Source organism: Bos indicus, chromosome 8 (genome assembly GCF_029378745.1).
Source record: "Bos indicus isolate NIAB-ARS_2022 breed Sahiwal x Tharparkar chromosome 8, NIAB-ARS_B.indTharparkar_mat_pri_1.0, whole genome shotgun sequence".
Taxonomy (NCBI): domain Eukaryota; kingdom Metazoa; phylum Chordata; class Mammalia; order Artiodactyla; family Bovidae; genus Bos; species Bos indicus.
Window position 1 is genome coordinate 84,144,536 of NC_091767.1, and position 23,218 is coordinate 84,167,753.

Consider the following 23,218-nt stretch of genomic DNA (forward strand, 5'->3'; position numbering starts at 1 on the left):
TTTCTGACACACAGGCAAAACTACCCAGGCACAAAAGATGATGCCATGAGAGAAAACCAGCAAAACACACACACACACACACACACACACAAATGAACCCCCCCAAAACCCACAATGGTAGAAAGAGGTATCTGGTATCATGGACTCCAGGTATCAGAGGTACCACACACACACATGCTGCTCGGCTCAAAGAAATAAAATTGAGAACTTCAGAGAACTGGAGACTATGGGGTTTCCCTTGTATGTTACTTGTCGCTTGTCCCTTGCTGCTTTTAATATTCTTTCTTTGTATTTAGTCTTTGTTAGTTTGATTAGTATGTGTCTTATGATATGTTCCTCCATCAGTTTATCCAGAATGGGACTCTTTGGGCCTCTTGGACTTGATTGACTATTTCCTTTTCCATGTTGGGGAAATTTTCAACTATAATCTCTTCAAAAATTTTCTCATAGCCTTTCTTTTTCTTTTCTTCTTCTGGGACCCCTATAATTTGAATGTTGGTGCGTTTGATATTGTCCCAGAGGTCTCTGAGACTATCCTCACTTCTTTTCATTCTTTTTTACTTTATTCTGCTCTTCAGAAGTTATTTCCACCATTTTATCCTCCAGCTCACTGATTCATTCTTCTGCTTCAGATATTCTGCTACTGATTACTTCCCTGGTGGCTCAGATGGTAAAGCGTCTGTCTTCAATGTGGGACACCTGGGCTCAATCTCTGGGTTGGGAAGATCCAATGGAGAAGGAAATGGCAATCCACTCCAGTACTATTGCCTGGAAAATCCCATGGACAGAAGAGCCTGGTAGGCTATAGTCCATGGGGTCACAAAGAGTCAGACATGACTGAGCGACTTCACTCACTCACTCAGAGTACTTTTAATTTCAGTACTTGTGTTGTTTGTATGTTTATTCTTTAATTCATAATACAAATTCATAATTTGTAAGTTTATTCTTTGTTAATTGATTCTTGCATTTTCTCCATTTTGTTTTCAAGGTTTTCAGTCATCTTTACTATCATTATTCTGAATTCTTTTTCAGGTAGTTTGTCTATTTCCTCTTCATTTATTCCTCTTCTGTGTTTCTAGTTTGTTTCTTCATTTGTGTAGTATTTCTCTGCCTTTTCATTTTTTTTTTTTAACTTACTGTGTTTGAGGTCTCCTTTTCTCAGGCTTCAGGGTTGAATTCTTTCTTCCTTTTGGTTTCTGCCCTTCTAAGGTTGGTCCAGTGGTTTGTTGTAAGCTTTGTATAGGGTGAGATTTGTGCTGAGTTTTTGTTTATTTGTTTGTTTTTCCTCTGATGAAGGCTGAGTGAGGTGGTAATCCTGTCTGCTGATGACTAGGTTTGTATTTTTGTTTAGTTTGTTGTTTAGATGAGGCATCCTGCACAGGGTGCTACTGGTGGTGGGTGATGCTGGGTCTTGTATTCAAGTGGTTTCCTTTGTGATACTCCCCAGGGTTAGTTCTCTGGTAGCCTAGGATCTTGGAGTCAGTGCTACCACTTCAAAGGCTCAGGGCTTGATCTCTGCCACTGGCGCCGCACCAGAGCTGTAGTCAGAGGGAGCAGGGAAAGAGCCAGGAGGAGCTGGGAGCCAGTGGAGCAAGCCAGAGGGGCAGGACACAGGGCACGGATGTGTTTTTTCACAAATTGGTTTGTGGCAACCCTGCATCACACAAGTCCACTGGCACCATTTGCCAATAGCATTTCTTCATTTCATGTCTCTGTTACACTTTGGTAATTCTCACACTATTTAAAATTTCATTATATTATATTTGTTATAATGATCTGTAATCAGTGACCTTTGATGTTATTATTATAATTGTTTTAGAGCACCAGGAACTGGAATGACATAAAATGACAATCAACAAATGTGTGTTCTGACTGCAAATACTGACTGGCCATTCCCCTATTTCTCTTTCTTCCTCAGGCTCCCCATTCCCTTAGGCCAAATCAGGCCAATTAATAGCCCTACAAATGGCCTCTAAGTGTTCAAGTGATAGGAAGAGTCACAGGTCTCTTACTTTTAAATCAAAGCCTGGAAATAATCAAGCTTAGTAAGGAAGGCATGTTGAAAGCTGTGATAGACCAAAAACTAGGCCTCTTGCAACAAACAGCCAAGTTGTGAAAGCACAGGAAATGTTCTTGAAGGAAATTAAAAGTATTGCTCCAGTGAACACACAAATGCTAACAAAACAACTTATTGCTGATATAAAGTTTTAGTGGTCTAGATAGAAGATCAAACCAATCACAGAACATGAAAGCATTGGTCGCTCAGTCATGTCCAACTCTTTGAGAACCCTGCCATGACTGTACCCTGCTAGGCTCCTCTGTCCATGGAGTTCTCCAGACAAGAATACTGAAGCAGGTTGCCATTTCCGTCTCTAGGGGATCTTCCCAACCCAGAGGTCGAACCTGCATCTCTTATGTCTCCTGCATTGGTAGGCAGGATCTTTACCACTAGTGCCACCTGGGAAGCCCAAACCAATTAAACATTTCCTTAAACCAACGTCTAAGCCAGAGCAAGGTCATAACTCTCTTCAGTTCTATTAAGGATGAGAGAGGTAAGGAAGCTGCGAGAAAAATTTGAAGCTACCAGAGATTAGTTCATGAGGTTTAAGGAAAGAAGCCATCTCCATAACATAAAAGTGAAAGATGAGTCAATAAGGGCTGATGTAGAAGCTGCAGCTAGTTATCCAAAAGATATAGCTAAAATAATCCATGAAAGTTAAGCTACACTAAACAACAGATTTTCATTGTGGATGAAACAGACGTATCAGAAGAAAATACCATCTAGGACTTTAATAGCTAGAAAGAAGTCCATGTCTGGCTTCAAAGGACAGGTTGACTTTTGTTAGGTGCTAATGCCACTGGTGACTTTAAATTGAAGCCAGTGTTCGGAGAAGGCAATGGCACCCCACTCCAGTACTCTTGCCTGGAAAATCCCATGGATGGAGGAGCCTGGTGGGCTGCCATCTCTGGGGTCGCTAAGAGTCGGATACGACTGAGCAACTTCACTTTCACTTTTCACTTTCATGTACTGGAGAAGGAAATGGCAACCTACTCCAGTGTTCTTGCCTGGAGAATCCCAGGGAAGAGGGAGCCTGATGGGCTCATCTATGGGGTCGCACGGAGTCGGACACGACTGAAACAACTTAGCAGCAGCAGCAGCAGTGTTCATTTACCATTCCAAAATTCCTAGGGCCCTTGATAATTATGCTCCATCTACTCTGCCTTTGCTCTATAAATGGAACAACAAAGCCTGGATGACAGCACATCTGTTTACAACATAGTGTACTAAATATTTTAAGCCCACTGTTGGGGACTACTGCTTAGAAAAAAAAGATTCCTTTCAAAATATTACTGCTCATTGACATCCAAGAGCTCTGATGGGAGATGTACAATGAGATTACAATGTTTTCATGCCAGCTAACAAAACATCCACTGTTTCCCCATCTATTTCTCATGAAGTGATGGGACCAGATGCCATGATCTTAGTTTTCTGAACGTTGAGCTTTAAACCAACTTTTTCACTCTCCTCTTTCACTTTCATCAGGAGGCTTTTTGGGGCTCCAAAATCACTGCATATGGTGATTGCAGCCATGAAATTAAAAGATGCTTACTCCTTGGAAGGAAAGTTATGACCAACCTAGATAGCATATTCAAAAGCAGAGATATTATTACTTTGCCAACAAAGGTCAGTCTAGTCAAGGTTATGGTTTTTCCACATCCATGGTATGGATGTGAGAGTTGGACTGTGAAGAAAGCTGAGCGCCAAATAACTGATGCTTTTGAACTATGGTGTTGGAGAAGACTCTTGAGAGTCCCTTGGACTGCAAGGAGATCCAACCAGTCCATCCTAAAGGAGACCAGTCCTGGGTGTTCATTGGAAGGACTGATGCTGAAGCTGAAATTCCAATACTTTGGCCACCTCATGCAAAGAGTTGACTCATTGGAAAAGACCCTGATGCTGGGAGGGATTGGGGGCAGGAGGAGAAGGGGACGACAGAGGATGAGATGGCTGGATGGCATCACCAACTCGATGCAGAAGAGTTTGGGTGAACTCTGGGAGTTGGTGATGGACAAGGAGGCCTGGCGTGCTGCGATTCGTGGGGTCACAAAGAGTCGGACACGACTAAGCGACTGAACTGAACTGAATACAACATCCATTCCATAGCCCATGAATCAAGGAGTGATCTCAGCTTTTAAGTCTTACCAGTTACATTTTGTTAGGCTGTAGCTGCTACAGATAGTGAATTCTTCTGATGGATCTGGGCAGTCAACTGAAAACCTTCTGGAAAGGATTCCCCATTCTAGATACCATTAAGAACATTCATGATTAATGAGACAAAGTGAAAAGATCAACAATAACAGTTTAGAAGAAGCTGATTCCAGCCCTCATGGATGTCTTTGAGAGTTCAAGACTTCAGTGGAAGAAGTAACTGTCGATGTGGTAGAAACAGCAAGAGATCTAGAATTAGAAATGAAGCCTCAAGATGTGACTGCATTGCACATCATAAAAATTTTATTTTTATGATAAAATTTTACTGGATAAGGATTTGTTTCTTATGGATGAGCAAAAAGAAACTGTTTTCTTGAGATGGAATCTACAAGTAAAGATGCAGTGAAGATTGCTGAAACAAGAGAATATTTAGACTATGACATAAATTTAGTTGGTAAAGCAGTGGCAGAGTTTGAGAGGACTGACTCCAAGTTTTGAAAGAAGTTCTACTGTGGTAAAGTACTCTCAAAGAGATTTCATGCTTCAGATAAATCATTCATCAAAGAAAGAATCAACCAATGCATCAAAGTTCATTGTTATCTTAAGAAATTGCCACAGCTACCCCAACCTCCAGCAACCACTACCCTGATCAGTCATTAGCCATGAACACAGAGGCAAGGCCCTCCACCAACAAAAAGATTACCTGCTATAGGCTTAGGTAATGGTCAACATTTTTTAGCAATAATGTATCTTTTAATTAGCTACATTCTTTAGACATAATGCTATTGTATACTTAATAGAGTATAATATAGTGTAAACATAACTTTAATATGCACTAGAAAGCCAAAAAATTCACATAACTCACTTTATTAAGATATTTGCTTTATTGTAGTGGTCTGGAACCAAACCCACAATATCTCTGAGGTATACCTGTAACCACATTAACAGAAAATAGAAAAGTCACATGGTCTTCTCAATAGGAATAGAAAAGGCATGGAATAACTCAACACCCACTCCTAAAAAAATCTCCTAACAAATCAGGAATAGAAGGGAACTTCGTCAATTTGATAAAGGTTATTTATTTTCAAGTAAACCAGGGCTTCCCTGGTGTTTCAGTGATAAAGAATCTTCATGCCAATGCAGGAGACATAGGTATGATCCCTGATCCAGGCAGATCTGACATGGTGCAGGGCAATTAAGCCCGTGCGCCACAACTACTGAGCCTGTGCTCCAGGGCCTGGCAACCAAAACTACTACAGTGCTGCAGCTACTGAAGCCCATGCACCCTGGAGCCCATGCTCAGCAACAAGCAAAGCCACCACAGTGAGAAACCCATGCATTTCAACAAAAAGTAACCCCTGCTCGCTGCAACTAGAGAAAGCCGTGTGTGCAGCAACAAAGACACAGCACAGCCAAAAGTAAAATAAATAAATAAAATTATTAAAAAAATAAAAATAAACCAAACATCAAAAAAGCCTACAGTAAATAATTTAATGGTAAATGCTTTCTCTTTAAGATTGGGAACAAAACTAGAATTTCCACTATCAGAAATTAGTTAGGCAAAACAAATAAGTAAAACGTATACATATCAGAAAGAGGAAAAAAATCCAATTCACAAACAATATTTTATATATATAGTTAGAATTAGTGGCTTCAACAAGCCTGACAGATAAAAAACACATCAAGGTAGAAAAATCAATTGCATTTCTATATATCCACAATAAACACTTAAAGTGAAACAATAAGATACAATCTATATCTAAAACCATCAAATATCTAGAAATATATCTAGTAAAATATATGATCTCTCTAAAAAAAACTATAAAATGTTTTTATCAGATTTTAAATAATACCTAATAAAAAGAAAATGCCCATGTTGGGGACTCAATCTTGTATCTACTCTTTTCATCATTTTAGTGCCAAATCAATCAAAATCCCAACAGGTTTGTTGTTGCTTTCCCTTGTAGAACTGAACAAGTTGACTCTTTTTTTTTTTTTGAGGTACAGTTGATGTACAATGTAAGCTGATGTAAGTTTCAGGTATACAACATAATGAGTCACAAACAACTGAAAAATAATTAATCTTCCAAATATACAAGCAGCTCATGCAGCTCAATACCAGAAAAAGAAACAACGAAAAAGTGGGCAGAAGACCTAAACAGACATTTCTCCAAAAAAGACACAAATGGCTAATAAACACAGGAAAAGATGCTTAACATCACTCATTATTAGAGAAATGCAAATCAAAACTACCATGAGGTATCATCTCACACTGGTCAGAATGGCCGCCATCAGAAAGTCTGCAAAGCATAAATGTTGGAGAGGGTGTGGAGAAAAGGGAACCCTCTTGAACTGTAGGTGGGAATGTAAATTGACACAGTCACTAGGGAAGATAGTATGCCTATGGCCAACTCATGTTGATGTATGGCAAAAACCATCAAAATACTGTAAAGTAATTATCCTCCAATTAAATTAAAAAAAATTATACCCCATTTATAGCTATTTTATAGCTATTATTAATTATCAGCTATATAACCTGTGTTGTACAATATATCCTTGTAGCTTATTTATTTTATACATAGTAGTCTGTACCTCTTAATCCCCACCCCTACTTTGCCTGTCCCTCATCTCTCTCCCCACAGGTAACTACTCATTTGTTCTCTATATCTGTGGGAAGTGTTTCTTTTTTGAACAAGTTGATTCTAAAATTTATATAGATAAGCAAACGGTCAAGAAGAGCCAAGGCATTAATTAAAGGAAAGACATTCTTGAAGAAAGTATATAAGAATTTACCCTATTGGGTATCAAAGATTAATTATGACTCTATAGTGATCAGGACAATTCCTAAGACTCTAGGACAATGTCATATGAAAATAAAACCTTACCTCATGCCACACCAAAAATCAACTGCAAAAGTATCTACCAAATGCGAAAGGCAAAACAATAAGGTTTCTCAAATATCTGGAGGACCTTAAGGTAGATAAAACACAGAGAAAGACTACTAAAGAAAGAAAAAGATGTAAATTAATCTTAAACTTATGACCTTCCCTTCTGAAAGGGACAAACTTCATTAAGAGAGTAAAATGGCTAGTGGAAGAAGATATCTGTAACACATATATCTGACAGTGGACTTCTTGACTTCTTTCCAGAACACATAAAGAATTCCTTCAAACCAATAAGAAAAAGACAACCCTACCAAAAAAAAAAAAAAAACTGGGAAGAGACTTAAATGCGTGCCTCGTGGAAAAGGAAATAGACCAATAAACATATGAAAAGGTGCTTAATCTCATTGCCCAATAAACCACTATTACCCACTCACCAGAATGACTAAAATTAAAAAGACCCACAAACAAGTGGCAGAGAGGGTGTGGGGCCACAGGAACTACCCTAGCCTGTCAAACTACCTTAGCCAGTTGTAGGGAATATAAACTGTTTCACAGTATCTGCTAAAGCTGAATATGCTCACATCTCTGGCCCAGAAATTGCACTCCTAGGAATATACCCAAGAGAAATGTATGTGCATGTTCACTAAGAGATCTGTGCAAGACTGTTTTGCGAAACCTTTATTTGTAACAGTCAAACTGGGAGCAACTCAAATATCTGTCAACCATAGAATGGGTGAACTGTAGCATATCCATTTAAATACATCACTATGAAACAATGAAAATATGGAAATGCATGCAATAATATTAGTAAATTTCATACATGTCATACAGAACTTTAAAAAAAAGAGATATACTTGATTCTGTAATTATAAAGTTCAAACACATAAACTAAAATATAGGTATGGAAGCCAATACAATAGTTAACTTGAGGGAAAAATGCAAGAGTAATAACTTACAGGAAACCAACAGGGATTCTAATTAGCTGCCAGTATTTCATATTCAAACCTAACTGGTAGTTCTCCAAGAGTTTTCTTTATGACAAATAATTGAGCTGTACATCTTTTGCTGTGCACTTTTATATGTTGCTGTATTCCACAATACAAGTGGTTAATGAATAAAAAGCTTAGAAATTAAAATTTTAAATACTAAAAATATAAATTATTTTTGAGGGCATGTGGAAAACAGGGCCCTCGACTATTACAGGAAGGAACATAAATTGGCAAAGTCTTTTTCAGGAGGACAATATGACAGGATCTAACAAAAATAAATCTAGCATTTTAACTTCTAAAAATCTCACTGGCAGATTATGAGTAAGTGCACAAGGGTTAAAGTAACAAAATGTAAACGTTATTTTTAATAGTAACAAATTAAAGATAACACTCAAACAAATTACAATTAGTTATATGACCACACTAACAAGAACAACACTTTTGGGAGTATAGAGAACTTCCAAGGTCCCTCCGACAAAACAATGGTATCCCTATTAACACTGTTAATGCACTGCTAGGCTTGCAGAAGGTAAGGGAAATCCCCAACCCAATCCCCTCTTCTCACTGTCAGTCCCAAAAGAATTGAAACTAGAGGTTTGAGCAAAGAGCAATAGAGAAGGCTGAGCTGCCCTGTAGGCAACGTCAGTGTAGGTATGGTTTCTAGGAATAAGCCCTAGAGTACAGCATCTAAACCCGAGACTTCCCCCTTAAGCCAAAGATCCATATTTTCTCTGGAGAAAAGCATTCCCTATTTAGGTCCCCAGGATTCTCATAGATTAAGGTCAAACAAACATGAGCTCATGATCATACAACTTTAAAAACCCAAGCAGCATGGATGAGCTGGCCAAAATAACAAGAGATTATTATTTTTTTAACCTCCAAGGTTTTATTGTATCTTTTAAGATACAGAATATAAAATATCTATTCATTAAAGAAATAAAAGATGGAGTTTAAAAATGGGCAAGCAACAAGGAACTATGAAAAATACCAAGCAGATGTGAAAATCAACCAAACAGAACTCTGAGAAATTAAAAGTATACCTACTGAAATGGAAAACTCAATGATCAATAAATTAACAGATTAGACAAAGATGAAGACAAAATCACTGAACTGGAAGGCAGAACTAAAGAAAATGATAAAATGAGGTCTGCTATATATCTAATTATAGAGTCTAAGAAGAAAAGAACAGGATAATGGAGAAGAGAGAATATCTGATGAGAAAATGGCTGAGAATTTCCCAGAACTAATAAAAGACATATCCACAAATACAGAAAGCACAACACAAACCAAGCAAAATAAATTAAAAGTACACCACACTGAATCACACTGCATTAAAATGTCAAATTAAATAAATAGACTTTAAAAGCAACTATAGAGGAAAAAAATCACCTTTGAGAAAAGGCAGTTAGACAAACAGAAAACATCTTAGCAGCAACATCCACAGTCAGGTAATATTGCATAAAATGATTAAATGCTAAGAGAAAAACAATCAAGCCTTTCTTTAAACCCAGAAAAAAATTACTTTTTAAAACTATGATAAAATACAAATACTGTATATCCAGATAAACAGATACAAAGATAATTTACCAAAAGATATTCACTAATGTAACTTCTAAAGGATATACTTCAAGAAGAGGAAAACTGTAAACTATATGCCAATAAATTAGACAACTTAGATAAAATGGAAAAATTCCTTAAAAGATATGAAATAACAAAACTGCCTCAAGAAGAAATAGATAGCAAAATTATACCTATAAGTAGTAAAGAGACTCAACTGGGTATCAAAACATTACCAACAAACAAAAGCCCAGACCCAGATGGCTTCACTAGTGAATTCCATCAAATAAAGAATTACCATCAATCCTTCTCAAATCCCCCCCAACCCCCAGAAAAAAACAGGCTGAAAAAATACTTCCCAATTCATTCGACAAGGCCAGAATTACAGATCCATACCTCTTATGAGTACAAACACAAAAAGCCTCAACAAAATAATAGCAAATTGAACCCAGCAATACACAAGACTTATATGCCATGACCAAGTGGGGTTTATCCCAGGAATGCAAGGTTGGTTTTAATATCCAAAAATGAATATGTCATATCTATAGAATAAAAAACAAAAACCACACGATAATATCATAATAAATATCAACTGATGCAGAAAAAACGTTTGACAAAATACAACGTCCTTTCATGATAAAATCATTCAACAAATTAAGAAGGGAACTTCTCCAACCTGATCAATATACAAAAAGCCCAAAGTTAACATTATACATAATGATGAAAGACTGAACACTATCCCAGAAACCAGTAACAAATCAGACAGGGATGTCTGTTCTTACATTTAACACTGCACTACAAGTTCTAGCCAAGTGCTATTATGCAGGAAAAAGACGTAGAAGGCCACCAAATTGGAAAGAAAGTAGAAAAACTATCACTAAATGATCTTCTATAGAGACAATCCTAAGGAATTCACTAAAAACAACTCATTTAAAACCTAATAAACTTGGCAAGGTTGTAAGCTACAAAATCAATATAAAAAAACAAACAACTTCATTTACAACAGCATCAAAAACACAACATTCAGGAATAAATAAAGTACAGAATGTATCTCTGAAAAGATTGTTGAAATAAAAACAAAGATCTAAATAAATGGAACAGCATCCCATGTGAACAAACTGGAAGACTTACTGTTGTGAAGATGGCCATACATACTATGCAAGCAAAGTGCAGACTCACCACAATCCCTATCACAGTCACAGCTGGTTTCTTTGTAGAACTTGGCAAGCTGATTCTAAAATTCACAATGGAATTACAAGGGGCTCCAAATAGCCAAAACAATATTGGAAAAGAGCAATTTCAAAACTTATTAAAAAGCAACGGTAATCAAGAGATGTACAAGCATAAGTATAGATATATAGATATATATATCATTGGCACACAAATGAATATCAAGAAATAAACCCATACATTTAGGGGTAAAAAAAAATAGTCTCTCAACAAATGGTGCTGAGATAACCGAATATCCACATACCAAGAATGAAAGTGGATCCCTACCACAAATCATATATAAAATTAACTCAAAATGGATCTAAGAACAAAATTTAAGAGCTAAAACTCTTTGAAGAAACAGGAAAATAATCATGACTTTTGATTTAGCAATGAATTCTTAAATATGACATCAAAAGCATGAACAACAACAACAAAAAACAGATAAACTGGACTTCATCAAAGTTAAAAACTTTCTCATTTCCTACTCCAGGAGATCTTCCTGACCCAGGGATCAAACCCCCATCTCCTACATCTCCTGGATTGGCAGGTGGATTCTTTACCTCGGAGCTACCTGGGAAGCTCACTATGCAGTATACTTGAAACTAACATAATATTGTATGTCAAATAAACAAAATGTTTAAATTGCAGATATTTTGTAACAAGGAACATGATCAAAAAACTGAAAAGGACTCTGACAGAAACTTCATATATTTGCAAATCATATATCTAATAAGGGCCTACTATCCACAATGGACAGAATTCTTACAACTCGACAATGAAACAACACAATTAAAAAGTAAGCAAAGGATCTGAATAGACATTTCCCCAAAGAAAAATACAAATGGGCAATAAGCACAAGAAAAAATGCTTAGTCTTCAGGGAAATGCAGGCAATGGCACCCTACTCCAGTACTCTTGCCTGGAAAATCCCATGGATGGAGGAGCCTGGTAGGCTGCAGTCCATGGGGTCGCGAAGAGTCGAACACAACTGAGCGACTTCCCTTCACTTTTCACTTTCATGCACTGGAGAAGAAAATGGCAACCCACTCCAGTGTTCTTGCCTGGAGAATCCCAGGGACGGGGGAGCCTGGTGGGCTGCCGTCTATGGGGTCACACAGAGTCAGACACGACTGAAGCAACTTAGCAGCAGCAGCAGGGAAATGCAAATCTAAACCACAATGAGATACCATTTCATACCCATCAGGGTGGCTAAAAACAAAAGGGCAGGTAACAAGTGTTGTCAAAGACAGAAAGGAGCTGGAACCCTGTATACTGCTGGTGGGGATGTAAAATGGTACAGCCATTTTGAAAAAAGGTCTGGCAGTTCCTAAAAAGTTAAACATAAGTTACCACTTGACCCAGCAACTGCACTCTTAAGTATATGCCCAAGAAAAGTAAAAATATGCCCACACAAAAATTTATACACACATATTTATAGCAACATTATTCATAATAGCCAAAAAGTGAAAACAATCTAAATGCTCATCAAACAAAATGTAGTAGCTCTATAGAATTAAATACTGTTCAGTCACAGAAAGAAATGAAGAACTGATACCTGCCACAACAACAGAAGCAGAAGATATTAAGAAGAGGTGGCAAGAATACACAGAAAAACTGTACAAAAAAGATCTTCACGACCCAGATAATCATGATGGTGTGATCACTCACCTAGAGCCAGACATCCTGGAATGTGAAGTCAAGTGGGCCTTAGAAAGCATCACTAGGAACAAAGCTAGTGAAGGTAATGGAATTCCAGTTGAGCTATTTCAAATCTTGAAGGATGATGCTGTGAAAGTGCTGCATGCAATATGCCAGCAAATTTGGAAAACTCAACAATGGCCACAGGACTGGAAAAGGTCAGTTTTCATTCCAATCCCAAAGAAAGGCAATGCAAAGAATGCTCAAACTACCACACAATTGCACTCATCTCGCACGCTACTAAAGTAATGCTCAAAATTCTGCAAGCCAGGCTTCAGCAATACGTGAACTGTGAAATTCCAGATGTTCAAGCTGGTTTTAGAAAAGGCAGAGGAACCAGAGATCAAATTGCCAGTATCCGCTGGATCATGGAAAAAGCAAGAGAGTTCCAGAAAAACATCTATTTCTGCTTTATTGACTATGCCAAAGCCTTTGACTGTGTGGATTACAATAAACTGTGAAAAATTCTGAAAGAGATGCCTCTTGAAAAACCTATATGCAGGTCAGGAAGCAACAGTTAGAACTGGACATGGAACAACAGACTGGTTCCAAATAGGAAAAGGAGTACGTCAAGGCTGTGTATTGTCACCCTGCTTATTTAACTTATATGCAGAGTACATCATGAGAAACGCTGGGCTGGAAGAAGCACAAGCTGGAATCAAGATTGCTGGAGGAATATCAATAACCTCTGATATGCAGATGACACCACCCTTATGGCAGAAAGTGAAGAAGAACTAAAGAGCCTCTTGATGAAAGTGAAAGAGAGTGAAAAAGTTGGCTTAAAGCTCAACATTCAGAAAACTAAGATCATGCCACCTGGTCCCATCACTTCATGGCATATAGATGGGGAAACAGTGTCAGACTTTATTTTTGGGGCTCCAAAATCACTGCAGATGGTGATTGCAGCCATGAAATTAAAAGACACTTACTCCTTAGAAGGAAAGTTATGACCAACCTACGCAGCATATTGAAAAGCAGAGACATTTGCCAACAAAGGTTCGTCTAGTCAAGGCTATGGTTTTTCCAGTGGTCATGTATGGATGTGAGAGTTGGACTATGAAGAAAGCTGAGCACCAAAGAATTGATGCTTTTGAACTGTGGTGTTGGAGAAGACTGTTGCGAGTCCCTTGGACTGCAAGGAGATCCAACCAGTCCATCCTAAGGGAGATCAGTCCTGGGTGTTCATTGGAAGGACTGATGTTGAAGCTGAAACTCCAATACTTTGGCCACCTGATGCAAAGAGCTGACGCATTGGAAAAGACCCTGATGCTGGGAAAGATTGAGGGCAGGAGGAGAAGGGGACGACAGAGGATGAGATGGTTGGATGGCATCATCGACTCGATGGACATGTGTTTGGGTGGACTCTGGGAGTTGGTGATGGACAGGGAGGCCTGGCGTGCTGCGGTCCATGGGGTCACAAAGAGTCAGACACAACTGAGTGACCGAATTGAACTGAACTGAACACAGTTAAAGGCTTTGGCATAGTCAATAAAGCAGAAATAGATGATTTTCTGAAACTGTCTTGTTTTTTTGATGATCCAACGGATGTTGGCAATTTGATCTCTGGTTCCTCTGCCTTTTCTAAAACCAACTTGAACATCTAGAAGTTCACGGTTCACATACTGCTGAAGCCTGGCTTGGAGAATTTTGAGCATTACTTTACTAGCGTGTGAGATGAGTGCAATTGTGCGGTAGTTGGAGCATTCTTTGGCATTGCCTTTCTTTGGGATTGGAATGAAAATGGGGAACACATGTATACCTGTGGTGGATTCATTTTGATATTTGGCAAAACTAATACAATTATGTAAAGTTTAAAAATAAAATAAAATTTAAAAAAAAAAAAAAAAAAAAGAAAACTGACCTTTTCCAGTCCTGTGGCCATTGTTGAGTTTTCCAAATTTGCTGACATATTGAGTGCAGCATCATCATTTAGGATTTGAAATAGCTCAACTGGAATTCCATCACCTCTACTAGCTTTGTTTGTAGTGATACTTCCTAAGGCCCACTTGACTTCACATTCCAGGATGTCTGGCTCTAGGTGAGTGATCACACCATCATGATTATCTTGGTCGTGAAGATCTTTTTTGTACAGTTCTTCTGTGTATTCTTGCCATCTCTTTTTAATATCTTCTGCTTCTATTAGGTCCCTACCATTTCTGTCCTTTATTGAGCCCATCTTTGCATGAAATGTTCCCTTGGTATCTCTAATTTTCTTGAAGAGATCTCTAGTCTTTCCCATTCTATTGTTTTCCTCTATGTCTTTGCATTGATCACTGAGGAAGGCTTTCTTAAAAGTAGATCAGTAGTTGCTTAGTGGGGTGAGGAGATAAGATATTGGCTAAAGGGTACAGAATTCTAAAACTGACTATGATACTGCTTACACATCTGTGAACATATTAAAGACCATTAAATTGAATACTTTAAGTGGGTAAATTGTATGGTATGTAAATTATATCACAATAAAACTTTTAGAGAAAAAGGAAAGAGCGGAGAAATCAGAATATTGAGCAAAGATATAGGAACGTGACAGATCTAAACAAATATCTGTATAAAATAGTACTGTAAGTTGTGATTTTTTTTTTAATTAAAAAAAAAAAAAAAGAACATGAGAAATGGAATACCTGGCAAAAACGCATATAAGTTGGGAACAAAAATGGAATTAAAGTAACCCAATTCCTTATGTTTGTGTGTCAGGGAGTGATGTGGGAGTAGGAGTTAAATTATTAATTTTAGTCTTTAAATATGCATGGTCGAATTGGACAAGTAACCAGAAAAATGTAATATCAGAATGTCTAACTTCTAAACCAACAGGAAAAAAGGAATATTAAAACTAACAAACAAAAGTGAACAGAAGTCAGCAAAATATGGGCCAAGGGCCAAATCCAGCCCACCACCTGTTTTTATAAATAAAGTTTTACTGGAGCACAGCCATGCTCCCTTATATTTGTCTCTGGCTGCTTCTGAGCTATAATGGCAGTGCTGAGTAGATACAACAGAGACCAGATGGCCTACAAAGCCTAAAGCATTTACTGTCTGGCTCTTTATAGAAAAAGTTTGCTGACACCTACAATGGAATACTAAACAACAGTCAGAAAGCAAGAATTACTCTCAGCTGCAGCTTCCTGAGCTTTGAAATAAATACAATATTCTCTCCTCTCTCATTTCATCAGAGGCACAAAGCTCAATTAGATAAACCATATTTGTGAAAGAACTTTTTAATCATCTGTGGCCTAGGAATGTTCTCAACCTGTTCTCCAGCTTCAGCTTCACATACACCCTCTTCAGATTCCAACTAACAGAACCTAAATCCCTAAAACAACAACAAAAAGATAGACCCTTATATTCCAACACAGAGAGATGTCAAGACACGTTAGTTTAAAGGCAAGCCAGTGACACATTAACGTGAATAACTCCTCAAATAGGATGAGTTAGTGAGTTAGTGCTTGTATATGTGTTACTGTGAAGTTCTGAAAAGATAACAGTGGATATATATTTCTTGGGCAGAAATAACATTTTATGAATTATACTCACTACTTTAATCCTTTTCATTAAATTATTTGTTTGAGATAATCCTGGGTTCCGAATACACTTTACCCAGTCTCCCTCAATGGTGACATCTTACAAAACCATACAGTACAATATCACAGCCAGGATAGTGACATTAATACGCTCCATGATTTTATTCCAGTCTGCCCTGGACCCCTTGGTACAGCTGTCCCAGTCCTGACAATGTGTCTGTGGTTCTCTCTTGTTAAGAGTCCTCGCTCCTGTCTCCAGCCGGGGCTGAGTGTACCCTCCTCTGTGGCTGTGTTGTGTATGTGGACGAATCTCATCACACACGTAGGTTCATGCATCATCTGCCACCACAGTTAAAATACAGAGCAGCTGCATCATCACAAGATTCCACTTGTTGACCTTTTATAACCACAGCCCCTTCCTTCCATCTCCTCCTCATCCCACAGCAACCATTCATTCATCTTTGTCATTTCAAGAATGTCATATAAACAGAATCACTGTGTGTGATCTTTTGAGATTGGCTTTTGTCACTCAGCACATTTCTCTGGAGATTCACTCAGGCTGTTGTGTGTATCCACTTTGCTCAACAGTTCCAGCTTGTGTAACCTATAGTAGGTCACCTGCTGACAGGCACTTGAGTTGTGCCCGTTTCCAACAATTACAGTTACAACAATTACAAACCAGGCTGCTGCGAACACTTCTGTATAGGGTTTTGGGTGAGCCTAAGTCTTCCCTTCTCTGCAACAAATGCCCAGGAACACAGGTGCTGGGTCATAGGGCACGTGCATGATTAGCTCTGCAAATCTAGGTTCTCGGCACCAGCATTCAGCATTGTCTCAGTGTGCTTAGTTTAGTCATTCTGAGAGTTGTGTAATGATCGCTTGAACCTCTTAGAAGATTCCATTTACATATGAAGCAAGAAATTGCAATAAAGTTAAAAAGTAATCCATCCTTATTACAATTTTGAAAAATACAGAAATGTGTAAAAAAGGAAGTAAACGTCTATGCTTCTTCTCTCAATAAAAGGAATACTGATATTTATTCCTAAATCAATATACCCAATTTGCAGACAATGTAGGGCAGTCCATCGCTTTATTCTGATAGAGGCTTCCTTTTGGATTTCTCCCCACCATGAGAACAATTCCACCCCCAGACACCTCAGTTAATTCCCTCTGGGCTCTTAGCTTTGGAGGGGACCTCCTCAAAAACTGAATGGCCACAGAGGAGGGTACACTCAGCCTTGGCCAGAGACAGGAATGAGGACTCTTAACAAGAAAGAACCACAGACACATTGTCAGGACCAGGACAGCTTAATCAAGGGCTCCAAGGCAGCCGCCGAGAGGAGGCAGAGGGCATGCTGTTTTATTCCCGTCTTTTCATCACTTCGCTCCCACTAGAACAGTGTTCCTTAACCATTTCAGCATCTAGCAAAACCTCTGACAGCCTAGTGAAACTTATGGATCCTTCTCAGAAAAACATTCTCAGGAGTGACAAACATAAAGATACCATGAGATATCTATAGCAACTACAGTGTGAAATCAAAAGGTCAGATTCCTCTTAATGGGAAGGTGGGGGTCCTGTTGACGCTACAGTGGTTGCTGCCACATTCTTAATGGAAGGAAACACTAAACTCAGAGATTATGAAAACAAACATGTAAGTTTTTTTCCTATCCAAGCTCATGGAGGCCCTGAATGCCCTGATTTCACAGAATCAGAAAGAATAGGATCAAGGCCTCTTCCCTAAGAGACTCTCCCAGGGTGCCGCTTGGCCTGAGGTAGAGGAAGGAAGGAAGCCAGCCACACACAACCACAGGCGGGGGTCTGGGCCCAGAATCCCCCCTGAGGGCTATAGGAGAGATGGTCGGCACGTGTCTGCTCTATGGCTGCTAAGGAGGAAGCAGAGACCCAGCAAAGGGAGGGTGGAGAGAGGACTGGGCTCAGGGTGGCCTGGAGCCAACTGAATAAAGGGAGCTCCTCCCTAGAAGCTAAAGTAACATGTCATCACTGACCCAGTCTATCTGGGGGAAACTTTAGCCACATTTTAAAAAATTTTTTTAATTGGAGAAAAATTGCTTTACAGTGTGGCACTGGTTTCTGCTGTACAACAATGCAAATCAGTCGTAATTATGTATCTCCCCTCTCTGGGGAGCCTCCCTGCCCTCCCCACATCCCACCCCTCTGAGCTGTCACAGAGCGCCAGGCTGGGCTCCCTGTATTATAAAGTAGCTTCCCACTAGCTATCTGTTTTACACATGGTAGTGTATATATGTAAACTGGCTCCAGGCCGCGCTGGGCCCTCCCCTCCCTGCTACCTTCTCAATTTGTTCCACGTTCCCCACCCCCCGCCCTGTCCACAGGCCCATTCTCTTTATTTGCGTCTTCATTCTTTTCCTGCAGATAGGTTCATCAGTACCATTTTTCTAGATTTCACATACTGCATTAACATATAATATTTGTTCTTCTCTTTCTGACTTACTTCACTCTGTATAACAGGCTGTAGGTTCATCCACCTCACTACAACTCAAATCTGTTCCTTTTCATTCAGCTCAGTTCAGTCGCTCAGTCATGTCCGACTCTTTGCTACCCTATGAATCACAGCACGCCAGGCCTCCCTGTCCATCACCAACTCCCGGAGTTCACCCAAACTCATGTCCATCGAGTCGGTGATGCCATCCAGCCATCTCATCCTCTGTTGTCCCCTTCTCCTCCTGCCCCCAATCCCTCCCAGCATCAGGGTCTTTTCCAATGAGTCAACTCTTCGCATGACGTGGCCAAAGTATTGGAGTTTCAGCCTCAGCATCAGTCCTTCCAATGAACACCCAGGACTGATCTCCTTCAGGATGGACTGGTTGGATCTCCTTGCAGTCCAAGGGACTCTCAAGAGTCTTCTCCAACACCACAGTTCAAAAGCATCAATTATTCGGCATTCAGCCTTCTTCACAGTCCAACTCTCACATCCATACATGACCACAGGAAAAACCATAGCCTTGACTAGACGAACCTTTGTTGGCAAAGTAATGTCTCTGCTTTTGAATATGCTATCTAGGTTGGTCATAACTTTCCTTCCAAGGAGTAAGCGTCTTTTAATTTCATGGCTGCAATCACCATCTGCAGTGATTTTTAAGTCCAAAAAAATAAAGTCTGACACTGTTTCCACTGTTTCCCCATCTATATGCCATGAAGTGATGGGACCAGATGCCATGATCTTCGTTTTCTGAATGTTGAGCTTTAAGCCAACATTTTCACTCTCCTCTTTCACTTTCATCAAGAGGCTCTTTAGTTCCTCTTCACTTTCTGCCATAAGGGTGGTGTCATCTGCCTATCTGAGGTTATTGATATTTCTCCTGGCAATCTTGATTCCAGCTTGTGCTTCTTCCAGCCCAGTGTTTCTCATGATGTACTCTGCATATAAGTTAAATAAGCAGGGTGACAATATACAGCCTTGACATACTCCTTTTCCTATTTGGAAACAGTCTGTTGTTCCATGTCCAGTTCTAACTGTTGCTTCCTGACCTGCATATAGGTTTCTCAAGAGGCAGGTCAGGTGGTCTGGTATTCCCATCTCTTTCAGAATTTTCCACAGTTTATTGTGATCCACACAGTCAAAGGCTTTGGCATAGTCAATAAAGCAGAAATAGATGTTTTTCTGGAGCTCTCTTGCTTTTCCCATGATCCAGCGGATGTTGGCAATTTGATCTCTGGTTCCTCTGCCTTTTCTAAAACCAGCTTGAACATCTGGGTTTAATCCATAATTATTCTGCTTTAACCATCAGGAGTTGGTACTGGGAAACACTTCTTATGAAAATTCTGAGTTAGTATTCTGAGTTAGTATTAAGAGCCTAAGGAGCACATAGTGTGTTTCTGGAAGAGTCTACCCACCTTTGTCAATGCAAAAGCCACTGTACCATCATCCTCAGTGGAAAGATCGAGCAGCCTCTGGTAAAATGCTTCATCATAAGGCCCATCTATTTGCAATGTTTTTCTGAAGAACAAAGCACAAAAAAACAGGATAGCAAAGCTGCCTGGAAATCATCTGTTAAACTCTTTGCAGTTTAAGAATCATACATCTGTTTTTAAAGAACATTAGTGGATTCATCTCTTCCTAATGCTAAACTGTTATGAAGCGTGAAAGTTTTAAACACAGCTTGCAAGACCAGAAACCAGGAGAGCCTGAATGTCTCCTGTTTATGACAAATGGTGTCGAGGTCAGAGATTCTAGTGAAGGGGTGATAGAGAGGAAGCCAGGCCAGGCGACAGCTGCAGCCCCCACCACATGCCACAGGTGCGGATCCTTGCAACCCACATCAAGACGGTCAGGAAATGGACAAGGAAGCGCCTGAAGGCCAAAGCCCAGCTGGGCTGAGTGAAAGCGGCTCACCGGCTGTGGAGCAGCACTGCCCCCTGCAGGCTCAGCTCCAACTCAGAACATGGAACTGACTAACAGGGTTGTCAGGACATACTCTCCTTTCTAGAAATGGGAAAGCGATCTCTGATCTGACAGGACCTTGGTCCTCCTTCACATGGCACTGAATCTCCAGGCTGGCCCTGCAGCTGGGGGCAGGGAGGGGGTAGATGGGGTGAGTCATCCTCCTGGGAGGCCTATGCAGTCCTCCCACTGGGTCAACCTGCTACCCTCATCCCCATCTTGCCCTCAGGGCTGCTCGGGGCCCCATACAGGCCCAGAAAGGGCAGGGGAGCACTGGGTCTATGCCTCACCTCTCCTCAGGAAACTCCTCCAGGTACCGCTCAACCCGCCGGTACAGAGGGTAGAGGCCTTCGATGTCCAGCAGGTCCAACATCTGCACCTGGAGGGTTTTGTACAGAAGACAGCCCTTCGGTAACCCTGAGCGCTCCGGGGTGTTTTTTCCTACCAAGAACATCAGGGGAAAACGAGAAGTTTACTGTCAAGGACTGAAGAAGGTGGCGGGCACAGGCCGCACCCTGCCTCACGGAGCTGCTGGGGCTGGACAAGTGCACGTTCCGGGTTAGACACAAAGGAGAGGCAGGCCCCACAGCTCACTGTGCGCATCCCCCTCCTCTCAACATCCTTCAGTCTCCATCACACCAGCCCAGTCTAGAGAGAGAACCCTCAGTCTACAGAAGACTAAGCACAAAATGTAAAAGGACCACAGTAACGTCCTCACATCTGCAAGACAGCATGTGCAGAGCCCAGGGAACAGCCTGTGTGAAGAGGTGTGACCACACTGAGCAGGGAGCCACCGGGGCGGGGACAGTGCAGAAATGAGGTCCATTCCACACTCAAGGGTTCTCAGGGGCCTTAAGGGCTGGGAGACAGAGTCCTAGCTCATGTATCCCATCCTTTGAGCAAACAGTCATGTCTGATGAATGAACAAACATCATTGAGTCCAAGCCACAAGGAGCACCTGTGGCCATGTCCAGTTCTGACACTCTGACCTCCCACTTCTGGCAAAACATGCTCAGTCATCCAAGACAGAGTGAAAATGCACAGGTCCAGCTAAAAGGGATTTGTTACAATTACAGGTTATTCATATAGTAGAGTATCTACTTTATGGTCAAAAAATAAGTTAAAAAAATAGCATGTAGAATACATTGTACATCCCATGGGTCAGACTTGTGTCTGTGTACGTATGCAGGGAAGGTCTGGAAGAAAAGTCCACAGGGGTCTCTGACCAGTGTCCACCTGTGTGTCCTTCCAAACAAGTTCTGTCTACTTACAAGCAGTTAAGTACCCAAACACGGGCATGAGTTTACAAAAATTGTCTGAAATGAGCAGGCATCACTTTTGCAACAAGAAAAATACCCGCAAAATTCATCTGTGCCATTGCATGGGGGACAAAAGAAGGGCGACTTGTGCCCAGGTAGCTGCATGGGAAAACCACCGCACCTAAAACCCATGCAGGAGCAAAGCTGCCGTCCCCCTGTGTCACACCCCACAGCATCCTCAGAGGCTCCAAGAGACTGCAGGGACTGGCAGCACAAAAACTGAATAATCTGAATCCTCCTAGTCAGCCCCTCAAAATAAGATCCTGGTCACGGCTCCACATGCTACATACTTGAGCATGTTGGCGAGCCTGCCAGCAGATGACAAAGGTGGCAAATGAGGAGCCGTGAACATTCATGGCAAAACCCAAAACAGTCACAAAGTCACCTTGAAGTTTGGGTGCCCACTAAGTCAAAGCCAGCCCATGGCAAGTCTGTAAGGAATGGGGCCTAGAGTAGGAGACACCCAGAGTCACAGGTCTCATACATCTGTGTTCATAACCTATCTGCAAACTGCCACCCACTGAGGCCACCCACCCACCCTAAAGGGCCTTGCACTGTGGGAGTCCAATATTCTGGGCCTCAGTTCTCTCCATCTAAAAGAAAGGCCAAGGAAAACCCACCTCCAGGGCTGCAATGAGATGGAACAATGTAGAGAAACCACAGAGGATGTCAGACATGTCGGACGACATTTAGGGAGAATCTTATAGCTCCAATGTATGCTGCAATTTATAAACCCAGACAGGAGATGAGAACGGTAATGTCCCCACCTGGGGCTGAGATGATAGGGAGGCCCAGCTTTGGGGAGCCCTGACGGGACCAAGGCTGCTCCCACAGAAGCTCCGTGAGGCCAGGCAGGACCCTTGCAGGCCATGCCACAAGCTCTGCTTCCCTTGCGCCCAGCCCGCCCACCAGGCCTACCTTGGCAGCGCAGGCTCCTGCTGAAAGGGCTGGCTTCACAGACGGGTGGGCCCCGCAGCCCAGGCCCCGACCTGAGGGCACCTGCCCGGCCCTTGTCCGAGCCACTCAGTAGCACCCGTGTGATGACACGCACCAGCTCCCGGATCACAGCCCTTGTGCAGTGGGGTCCACTGGCCAGGCCATTGGATGGGAAGAAGAATGGCTTCAGGTGGTGCGCGAGCTCACTCCAGTCAGCCATGGGGCTGCGGGCATCTTTGCAGCCATAAATCAGCTCACCATTCTTCAGGAAGGGAAAGAGACAGGGAAACATCAACTCCAACAGGTTGATAGAAAAACACCTCCGTCCCCACCCACTAGATAGGCAAAGGCACTTGACATTTTACACGTGCCCCCATTTAGGGTCTCTACCCACCCTCATGTACCACATTAACTGACCAAGTGGAAAATCCCACTGGAACATGAAAAAGAAGAAAAGTTCTCAAAAACCAA

General features: G+C 41.0%; 1 protein-coding gene across 2 annotated transcripts in view; it reads right to left on the minus strand.

Annotated features, from left to right (window-relative positions):
* The window catches only part of IPPK (inositol-pentakisphosphate 2-kinase), a 59,397-nt gene that overhangs the window by 7,919 nt on the left and 28,260 nt on the right, over positions 1-23,218 (minus strand). For both annotated transcript variants that reach the window (XM_070794302.1, XM_070794301.1), the window contains 3 exons: positions 22,730-23,009; positions 20,783-20,933; positions 19,946-20,048 (listed from right to left, as the gene is read on the minus strand). In XM_070794302.1, coding sequence (XP_070650403.1) covers positions 19,946-20,048; positions 20,783-20,933; positions 22,730-23,009 — 534 coding nt within the window. The remainder of the gene's footprint in view (positions 1-19,945; positions 20,049-20,782; positions 20,934-22,729; positions 23,010-23,218) is intronic.